The sequence below is a fragment of the Gekko japonicus genome, unplaced genomic scaffold, assembly GCF_001447785.1.
Source record: "Gekko japonicus isolate JY-2015 unplaced genomic scaffold, Gekko_japonicus_V1.1 scaffold1430, whole genome shotgun sequence".
NCBI lineage: Eukaryota > Metazoa > Chordata > Lepidosauria > Squamata > Gekkonidae > Gekko > Gekko japonicus.
In genome coordinates, this window is record NW_015176014.1 from 212,416 (window position 1) to 223,601 (window position 11,186).

The 11,186-nt window shown below is 45.4% G+C and overlaps 1 protein-coding gene across 1 annotated transcript in view; it reads left to right on the forward strand.

The window, feature by feature from the left end:
- MRPL12 (mitochondrial ribosomal protein L12) overlaps nucleotides 1–6,993 on the forward strand; it is a 9,177-nt gene extending 2,184 nt beyond the window's left edge. Inside the window, exons 3-5 of the mRNA XM_015426563.1 lie at nucleotides 462–536; nucleotides 5,652–5,789; nucleotides 6,597–6,993. Of these exons, the coding sequence (XP_015282049.1) occupies nucleotides 462–536; nucleotides 5,652–5,789; nucleotides 6,597–6,713 (330 nt within the window). The 3' untranslated portion in view covers nucleotides 6,714–6,993. The remainder of the gene's footprint in view (nucleotides 1–461; nucleotides 537–5,651; nucleotides 5,790–6,596) is intronic.
- Nucleotides 6,994–11,186: the final 4,193 nt, after the last annotated feature.

Genomic DNA, 11,186 nt, shown 5'->3' on the forward strand with positions numbered 1-11,186 from the left:
AAGTTTTGGTGGAGTTGTGGGGGGGGGGGGACCCTGTTTGCGAAGGGACATGGGTAGGCGCCGGATGCCACCACCAGAAACGCGATCAGATGCCAGCCCTTGCCCCGCGGTTTCCAGAAACTAGTACCTCGGAGGTACTAGTTTTTAACTCCGCATCTTCGGCAGGAAGCCTCGGGTTCGCCATGGGAGCTCTACGCTTCCCAGATGTTGCGGTGTGATCGCGTCCGGAAAATCCGCCTATCTTCCATCTCTGTAGCATGGCTAATGCTCCGTGTGACCGCAGCCCAAGAAACGGCAATATACATAGAGAGCAGTGGCAGAAGGGGCACAGCTCGCACTGTTGATTTGTAGGGGGTGTGCATATGTAAGTAGGGATGGGGTGCAGTGGCTTTCCTGGCCTCTTGGGTATAAGGAACACATGAAGAATGGTCTGATCATGTTTCCTGTGTCTGCTTTTCCAGAAAACCTTGAAGATCCAAGACATGGGACTCATGTCAATGGCAGGCATGATGCCATCAGGACAACCTGCAGCCCCGGTAAGAGATAAGCCTTGTAACTTGCCATCCCCTGGGACTGAATAGCAGTTACCCCAGGCCAGCAAGTTGTAAGTAATGCACCAAAGGAACATGCCAGAAGTGTACTTTGTTTGAGAACTACCTGCATGCCCTACAGCACTATATTGTATGAACACAGTGCAATGACAACTGCTTGTTGACCCTACAAGAGGGAGAAGCAGAGCCAGGGATGCTTATTGTTGCCTAGTGGTTAACACAGACAGTAATGATTGGCTTTTTTAAAAAAAATATTTTTATTGTGGTTTTCTTATGCATTACATCATGCATATATCACTTCTACATTCATCAGTGTCTTAACAGAGTCATCACAATCTATCATTGTACTTTATTTTCTTTCGTCCATTTATAAAACTTTACCCATCTAGCATTGAATATTTCCATATCTTTATTTTCCAGTATTGTAGTTAATTTATCTACTTCAACTACTTCTTGTATTTTAGCAATCAGGTCTATTTGGGATGGTATCCTTTCTAGTTTCCAGTTTTTGGCAAACAGAATACGAGCTGCTGTTATAATGAATGCAATTACATACTTTTCTTCCATTTTCAACTTCTCTGGCATTAAATTTAACAGAAACATTTCTGGTTTAAAAGGTAATACTACCTCAAACATACCTGTCAACATCTTATACGTCTTCTGCCAGTATTGTTGGGCTTTGGGGCACCTCCACCACATATGGTAGAAGGTGCCCACATTATGCTTACATTTCCAACAATTTATGGGTGCATTCTTATAACATTTGGCGATTTTGTCCGGAGACCAATGCCACCGGTGAAACATTTTAAACACATTTTCCTTATAAGATATCGCTCTCAATTTTCTTGCAGTTAACCATATTTTAGACCAATCCTCTATCGTATATCCTAAGTCTTGCATCCAAACAATCGTTGGCTTTTTAAGGGAGAAGCAGAGCTGTTGCACAGTGTTACAGTGATGGCAGCATTAGGGGCAGATGATTCCCCCCCCCCCAAACTAAAGATGCGATGGCCCAGAAAAATTCATGGTAAAAAAAACCCCACAGTTTTTCCCCTGCGAGGCCTTTTATTCAACTTTTTTCAATGGAAAGTGGGGAAATTTTGGAGAGCACTGACAAAAGCCTCCTATTAAATATTTTCTCTTTTAGATTGAGCAAAATGCTTCTTAAGGCAAGGTTTTCACATTCAAAATGTACAGTATGAAAAGCTCTAAGGGCTTTCTCAAGTTTTCCAGTGGAAAAACTGGGAAATTTTGAGGGATGCTAGGGAAAAAACCCAAGTTTATGCTACTTACATGTATAATATTTTCAAGATTTTTTTTTGTTTAAAATGTAAATAATTTTGGCAGCAATTAATGTGTTTAATGATAATACATTATTAAAGAGTTGTGTTTTCAATGTTATAAAGTTTAGCTTCATATCCAAACATTCCGGCAGTCCTACCCATTGTGATTCTGAGAGTTTCTATCCATATAATAGGCTTTCTTTTGTTTACTACAGAATTTTTTATACTTTCAATATATTATTTTTTCCCAACTCTCAGAGGGCAGAAAGCAAAGATTCATGTGTTACTGTGGCAGTTTGCAACTCCTTCTCTAGTATTTGATATACTTGCAATTTTTCTTATAGAAAATGAAGGCATTTATACTTTTAAATTCCATAAATATGCCAAATAGTAAAGTTATAAATAAATGTTTCTTTTTTGTTATTAAATCACTAAAATAAGTTTAGGTTTGATAGGACACAAAGTATAGCATATATTTCCATTCTCCCTGAAAATAAGGAGGCTTCAAAATTTCCAGACATTTTTCATATCTGCTCTAAATAATTATTTGCAAATGCAATGGATGTATGGTTGAGAACAGTTGCTCAGACAGAATTTAAAAGGCCATTTTGTCTCTGGGGGATGATGTTCACTAAATGAGATGGGCCAAACACTCTATGGAACCATATTTTCAACAAGCCAGACTTTCTCTGTCTTATTCCCCTAAATGGAGATAGATCAAGATAGGTAGCCGCAGGGGTCATTTCCTGCAGGAGCGGAGCTCCGGCGGTAAAGATCCCAGGGGGCGGGCACATGTAACAAGCCCCACCCTCTGCTCCCAGCAGCCCTCATTCAGAGCAAGAAGCAGACAGGTAAGTTGCAGAGCCCCCCTTCCCCCCCCGGTCCAAAACAGTCCAGTGGCACCTTTAAGACCCAAGTTTTATTCAGGTATAAGCTCTCCCTCCTCTGCGAGGACAGATCTGCACGTTCCTTCCCCACACACACACAATAGCTAGCAATCCAAGACAGTCCAGTGGAGCCTGAGCGGTTGGTGTTGCCTTCTGACACACTTCCGGTGATGTCAGGGGGTGTGGCATATGCAAATGAGTTACGCTAATGAGCTCCTGCACCTCTTTTTCTACAAAATGACCCCTGGGTAGCCATGTTAGTCTGTCTGTAGTAGTAGAAAAGTGTAAGAGTTCAGTAGCACCTTAATAACTAACAAAATTTGTGGTAGGGTGTCATGACCCCAGGGGGTCTCCACCTTCTTCCGCCACCACCCTGGACTTCGGTCCCTTGAACAGGCCCAGGGTACCCTCTCAAGCCCATCCAAAATGCCCCTTTTACAGCCGAAAAAACATGAGCGTGATGACCAAGGCAGTGAAACAGTGAAACAGAAAGGGTTTATTTTTACAGTTCTGGGGCAGGGGAAAAACAAGACAAGACAAGGTGCTTTAAAAAGATATGTGGTTAAAAGGCAAAATAAACAGAATCTAACGCAGCTACGTTTTACTATTCCTAACTGGTTACTACTTCCAGGCCCACAGCCTGCCTAACACTCACGCTGAGCCAAGTGGGGAATCTTTTCTTCTCACCAGACCAGCCTGTCCCCACAGTGATCAGGCCGCAGAGAGAGACGAAAAGCAGTGAGATCTTTCTCTCCCCCGGACCAGCCTGTCCCCACAGTGACCAGGCCGCAGAGAGATGAAAGAACCCCGTTTTCCACAGTTAACAGCTAAGACCGAACCTCCTCACAGTATATCACAGTCTCCTCACAGAATCTCTGTCCTCTGATTGGCTATAGCCCGTTGCTAAGCCTTATGGGGATGGTAGGCCGTCTGCTTTCACTGCCATGTGGGTCTCTCCTGGGACCAGGCCCTGCTCCCAGTCCTGCACAGATCATGACATAGGGTATGAGCTTTTGTGAGTCACTACTCACTTGTTCAGATACCTGAAGATATCTGAAGAAGTGAGCAATGACTCACGAAAGCTCATACCCTACCACAAAGTTTGTTAGTCTTTAAAGTGCTACTGGACTCTTACCTTTTCTGCTGCTGTTAGAAACCACAACATTCAAAAACCAGTGGGGGAAGATTTTAACCTTCCAGCTTATCGTAATCTTTTATCAGTGTTGTTTCTTTGCCTGATGACATTTTCTTTCTTGTTTCTGCTGAACAGTCTTCCATAAAAATCCAGTAAGCAGTGATAGGAGTGTGGTAATGAGTGGAGTCCCTTGCTAACTCTGCGAGTGTGTTTTAGCTGCTGTTCCTGGCATTGCAGTCCCTATGCTGCTTTTATTTGCCTGTGTCCTGTCTTTCCAGAGAACTCAAAATCATAACTACAAGTATATAAAAGCTAACAGCAGAGTAATTCTTACACATAAGGAGCAAAGCTACTAATAAGACCAATCCTAGAAGTTACACCAATCCCTAAAAGCTTTTCTTTAAAAATGTGCTTTAAAAGTGCTTGGGTCCATGTTAACAAACCCTTGCCATTGGGTTCCAGTGAACTGTAGATGGCTTAGTGTCAGGGTGCTTTGATATAGTGAGCAGTTAGCCATCCAGAATAACTAAGCCAAAATATAATGCATGAATACAAGGCTGATGGAGGAGAGAACTCCTTTATTGCAGTGGCATAGTCCTTTAAATCGGCTTGCTGGCATGTCCAGTCAGTTGGATCCTTCTGCTCCTTGCATTCTAGATACCTTGACACATACTACCTCAGAGTCCTAAGCTCCTCCATGAATCCACAAAGCAGGCCTTTGACAAAGAAGAGCAAGAAACATCAACCTTTCAGTCCAGAGATCCCAGTTGTGTGCATTGCCTCAGATCAGCAACCAAATTATGCAGAAAGTGACTGCAGAAACTACATTCAGCAGAACATCCAGTCTTATCCGTAGTCCCCGAAGTTACGAGGGCACTGGTGAGAGAGCAGCTTACGGCCACAGTTGCCCGTGACCCAAAACCCTAAAGCCAAAGCCAGTAGTTTTGTGTCTGAAGAGTATCGAACTCTTGCACACAACTACCATATCTCCCACCTTGATCATAGTGTGGACAAAACAAGCCAACCTATACTGTCCATCTACATCGTGTGTGTGTGTGTGTGTGTGTGTGTGTGTGTGTGAAGTGCCGTCAAGTCACAGCCAACTTATGGTGACCCCATAGGGTTTTCAAGGCAAGAGACGTTCAGAGGTGTTTGCCATTGCGTACCTGTGTCATGACTCTGGTATTCTTTGGAGGTCTCCCGTCCAAATACTGACCAGGGCTGACCCTGCGTAGTTTCTGAGATCTGATTAGATCAGACTAGCCTGAGCTCTCCAGGTCAGGGCTGATCTCAAGACTGCTAACGAACTTAGAACCAAGCTGAAACCCGTGTGGTCAAAACAAGACTATCTGTGCTGTCCAGCTAGGTCTTAGTATATAAAAGTCAGATCAAGGTGTTGGTCTGAAGCAGTAGGACAAAGTTGGTCTTAAAGGTGCTATTGGACTCTTAACTTCGTTCCATATAAAAGTCAAACATCTCATCCAGAATTGACTTTGCATTAGTAAGCAGCAACTTAAGCTTTGTTTCTGCAAAGAACTTCATTGCCCAGACTGGTGATAGAGCAGCTTAGGGCCACAGTTGCCTGTGACCCACAACCCTAATTAAGCTTCTCCTCCCAGCATCACATTGTCCAGCAATTCCACACATATACAGGAGAGGTAGTAATGAAAGGCAGGCCCAAATCTGGCTGTTGTTTGGCTCTGACCTAAGCAAACATGCTGCCGATGCTCTATGAAACTTCTGGGATGAGAGGGGTGGTTACACCTGCAGATGGTGAGTGAAATTTTCCCCCCAGGCAGCAGAGGAGGAAGACGCCCCCAAGAAACCAGAGCAGGTCATTTTCACTGTCAAATTGACCGAGGTGAAGGCTGCAGAGAAGGTGAAGCTCATCAAGGAGGTGAAGAACTGTATGCCAGGCATGAACCTTGTCCAGGTAAGAAGATAGTGCTGACCTCCGTGAGACTTGCTTATCAGATAAAGGCCTGACAGAGGCAAGGCTGTTTCTGCACATGGTGCACACATGACAAGTAATCAAGCAGAATGGGCTCCCAAAATAGCCAGGCTCTCATAGTGCATTTAGTGGACCTGCAGGTGCTCCTTTGCAACTTATTTGACATACCAGTGAGACTCAAGTTTGAATCCCCACTCTGCCGTTAAGTTCACTGGGTGGCCAGTCACACACACTCTCAGCCCAACCTATTGCACAGAGTTGGTGTGATGATAAAGTGCAGTAGGGGAGAACAATGTATGGCATTCTGAGCTCCTTGAAAGAAGGACAAGGTTTTTTTTAACAAAAGTACTGAATACCCTTTCCAGCCCTGTTGTTAGTACTCACTCTTGTCACATGGGGGCAGCAAACTCCAAATAGAAGGAGAAACTGAGCTGAGGAGTGTAACCGTGAAGGAAGTCTGAGGGGGCAGTTTGGCATGAGTTCTCTTGTGTCAAAGCTGGTGAAAAATGAATTAGTATTCTAGGAATAGTAACCATCAGTGTAGCAAGAGCCCTTCTGAAATTTCTGTAAATATTTAGTTGATCAGAACGCCCATAGACTAATGCCAAGAACTTCCAGTTAGCAAAATAAATGCTGTAGTTTCAGCTCAAGAAGTCCCCGTTCTGGGGGCCGGCCTTCTCCGGGTGTGGGATAAGGGGAATGTGTGGAAACGTCAGGAGCAGGCAGTGTCTCAGATCCAGCATTTCCCCCTTTTTGTTACTCAACTAAGTTGTTCTCCATCTCTGGCAGGCAAAGAAGTTGGTAGAATCTCTTCCTCAAGAGATCAAGGCAAACGTCTCTAAGGATGAAGCGGAGAAGATCAAAGCGGCTCTAGAGGCGGCAGGAGGGACTGCGGTTCTGGAGTAACCAGGTCGGCCTCACTGTCAAAAGGACTCCAGCAGAGCAGAGGCTAGCCTTCTGGTCTGTCTTGCCCACCCTTGGCTTTTACTGCCTGCTGACTGGTGGTGGGTGCTGTGCGATCCCAGGAAGCTGTGCCCCGCCTTGTTTCCTCTGCAAGGGAGGGGGGGGGTTCTGCTGGGATGGTCCAGTCTGTGGTTGAATGCCTTCGGGGCCACAAGGTTTGCTCTCTGTACCAGCACTGCAAAGAACTGAGTATAAAGAATATATGAGGGGAAACACCTTGGAACAAGTGATGTATGAGGATGCTTTTTTTTTTCATGCGCCATGCTCTCCTCCCCAGTTCGTGTGTATTTTATGTTCATAACTCACCACAGGCACTTGCCAGACCAGCTCTTGATAGTGTTCAATGGCACTGTCTTAGGCTGCCATTTCTAACGGGACCCACTAGGAGATGGGTGGTTCAAGGGAAGGGGCACTGTATCAGAAAGGAGGTGTCTCTTTTGCCTGTAATGTATTGTGGTATATAGCAAGTGGACCTTTCTCTGTCACCAGGTGAGTTCTCCCTCCCCACAGGAGACGGCACTGAGATGAACAGCCCTCATCTTTTTCTGCAGCAGACCATGCTCAAAATTTATGTTGCCTGTCCCAGGGGTGTGCGGTCTAGTCTAGGACTTCACGCTGGATTTCAGAGGCAAGTGCCTTTGGAGTACATGGCAAAAGTGAAAATTCTCTGCCATCTTCCTGTCCAGGTTCAGGAACGGATCATCTGTATGCTGCTGTTCTTGAGAGGTGCATCTGAAAATGTAGCGACACATAGAAAATCCCCATTCTCCAGTGGTTCTTCGTGGGACATTCCTCACGTCCGGGGATATAAGCTCCTCCTCCCTCCTCAGGGTCGGCTCCAGCTTTGATCCAGGCGGGGAGGGGCTTATCTCCTTGGAGGCTGCCCAGTTTCTTGCCGGCCCTGCCTTTAGCAGGACGTGCTCCAGCTGTGCTGCATAGCACAGCTAGCAAGAAAGTGAAGAACAGAAGAAAGGAAAGAAGAAGATTGAGGCCGCAGCGCTTTTTAAGTGCAATAATTTGGCGGTTTTGGTGCTGAGGGGGGGACCCTTCTATGCTGTTTCCTCTTCCTTATATCTGCCTGTCTCTCCAGCGACCATTATTGCTTCTGCTTCTCCCCCCCCCCCCCCCCCCCCAGGTTCTGGGTGATGCTGAGCAGGCGATCCCTCTCCTCATTTCTAGTGGCCAACATGCAAATGCTTGTGGTCTACCACACAGTATCTCTGCTTTGACCTGCCCAGGCTGGAAGGCGCTGGCATGGGCAGCTTGTGCACAGATCGTTGTTTAGCACTTGACATGGGTTGAAGCTGAGTGGGACAGAAGGGAGGGGCGGGATAAATGAGCTGTGCAGTGAGTGGCACTGGCCAAAGAGGGGAGGAAATCCTCACCATCTTGAGTATATTTGTGGATCCTTATTTTTTCTTCTTCCTGGGGTATTTGCCTGTGTCATAAGCTTTGCTGGCCCTGGTTAAGCCTAGGTGCAGTTAATGCACTGTGCAGCTTTCCATAACATACAACCACTTTTGCCTACCCTGATCACTGCTCCTGGGCATGCCAGTCTGTTTCAGCCTATTTTCTACACCATGAATCTGAGTCTTGTGGTAGAACAAAGTTTGAGTCCAGTGGCACCTTTGAGACCAACAAAGTTTTATTCAAGGTGTGAGGTTTCGTGTTGTTGGTCTTAAAGGTGCTACTGGTCTCAAACTTTGTTCTTCTGCTTCAGACCAACACGACTGCCCACGTGAGTCTTGTGGGAAAGCGTCCTTGGGTGCTTTCCAGAATAATGGGCTGAGCCCAACTAGAAGCAGACAATTATGTTCTTTCCTCCCCCCCCCTCCCCCGTTTGGGATGATTTACAGCAGCACGGCTTACAACTTGTGTTGCTTGCTGAGCTACAGCTTCACAAAGTAGAGGCTGGGTGCTGAATCTACCCAAAAGGAAGCTCTTGTTTCAAGGGTGGATGGGCGCCAGTTTAGAACAGGGTTAAGGAGGCCTATTTGGAAATGAGGGGTTGGGTACCAGGGGAAGGGGTCAGGGGGTTATAGTCCACTGTTCTGTGGCTTATAGGCCTGTTCTGTGCAGAAGTATCAATGTGTCCCTTTTTAGATTGCTGTGCTAAACTGCTCAGAATAAATATCCTCTGTTTGTATTTAGTAGGCTGATCAATCAGCCAACATCTGAAATATTGCACCTGTCCCCTTAATTTGGCCCTTGTTCATATGTATAAACACGGTGCAGGAAACTGTCCCATGGCAGCTTTTGAGGCAAGGCTGATGGTGGGAAAAACTGTTCTGTCTTCACTTTACTAGCTCAGAGCAGGAGACTGCAGTGGAGAGACTACCAATATGGAAGTTTAGAGTTGGATGGTTTCCAGGTGCCTTCTTGCCTGGCCAGTGAAAGGCACCTAGCTGTGGTGGCTTAAAGCAGGGCAGAGTCTCTGACAACTGAATTGCAGCAGCAGAGAGAGCACCTAACAGTGTGGTTTATTTCACTCCTAGCTCATCCTTTCCTGCCTCTGTGAAGAGGATCCAACTTCCCAAGCTTTGCAAACCCAGCTGCTGGGTTGGGGTCTAGCTGGGGCAGACATAAGGCATGGATGGTATTTCCATTTCTAGCTTTCATGCTTTGAGTGCCTGGCCCTTTCCCTTACACTGATGGAAGGAAAATGAGCAATCAGTTTTTCTCTCTTGCCTTGCAAGTTATGGGGGAAGGGGAGCGGCAAGAATGCTCCCTAGAGCTGGCTGTTGTCGTGATTTAGTTAATCACTTTACTGACTAGACTCATTCTTGTATGACCCTTTCCTCCTTTACTTCCTTATTGGCTTTCTGCCATAAAGGCAGCAGTGACAAGTGAGAGGGCTGAGCAGAAAGCAAGAGTGAGATGTATACTATCTGGGGGTTGCCTCCAATGTTCCCTCTAAGCTGTGGAGTCTTATGAGCAAAAATTCTACTTTGTGAGCTACTGGCGTTAAAGTTGTGAGCGAGCGATTTGGCTACTGCATAAATTAGTTTGCTCTAGAGTCATTCTTCCTGAGCCAAGACAAAAATGTGTGAGCCGGAGACTAAAAAACTGTGAGCTAGCTCACACTAACTCAGCTTAGAGGGAACACTGGTTGCCTCATCTGTTTGTGGTTAGGCGCAGGTGGGGAGAAACAGAAAAATGAATGTCCAGTTTTATTCAACCTGTTACCTTGCTGCAGCTTGCTGGTGTGAAAGAACGTGTGTCTTGGAGAGAATGTGCAGAATGCCTCTTGCTCACCTATGAATGACCAGTGTTAAAAGCCTCACCTCCCCCCAGATCTGAGATTATGGCTAAAGGTCTGAAGAGCCTTAATGTTCAGACTGGCTTAAAACTACGAACCTTTTTCTGCAGAAAATCTCACTGGTATGTAATATGTATGCAATTTTAAGCTCCACCACACCTCACTACAGAAACGTAAGCTCCTAGGGAAGGATCTAAATGAGATCGAGCTAGGTACTCCCAAAACTGCAAATGGATAAAGAGACTAATCTGGGTATGTGTGGAGAGGGCCTTTCCTTCACTATGCAGTAATAACACAGAAGAGCCTGTCTGATAAGGGATGAGTTCCTAGGTAGGTGGAAGTGATTTGAAGGTAATACTTGGCCATAACCCAATTTTTAGTATGTAAAGCAATGATAGCCATCCCCCTTATACACCCTACCTTTCCTATCACAGTTTTGAATTTCACCGCTGAGTCTTATGCTCCACAACATACTGGAGAGACAAATGCAGAAAATGACTTAAATCAATGAAGGGCTCACTATGATGATGTGCATTACATTTCCCTGGGTAGCTGGCAGCATGCTGTTTTATCACGATGTATTAGATTCACATACTCTGAAAATACATTTCACTTGTTTTAAGTTTGTTCTTTGAGACTTCATCATACCACTTACTTCTGTACAAATGTGAAGTCTTTTAAAACATCACTATCAAAGGAAGTATATAATAATTTACAGACTAAAAGTATAGCTGCATGATATTCTCTGGGAGCACTGTGACCCTGGCCCACCCCAGCTGAAAACCTGAGCTCTTTGTAGATGCTCCATTCTCACAGCACAGTGTTACCAACGGAGAATTCCTCTGCATCGGAGGAGGATGAACCAAGTCCCCCCTTTTTCTGAACTTTAGCCCCTCTGCAGAACACAAATGCACACGGCACTGAATGAGTGTTCATTAAAAACAAGATTCTTAAGAGAATTAGCATAATGTAAGTATTTTATATTACTAAGGTTTTTAATAGCTGGTATTAAATTTTGAATAGGGCTGATAGCACCTCAAGTGGTTAAGATGTTGAACTGCAGGCTGTGGAAGGTCAGTAGTTCAGCAGTTCGAGACCCGAGTTGCCGCATGACGGAGTGAGCTCCCGTCTCTAGTTCCAGCTCCTGCCAACCTAGC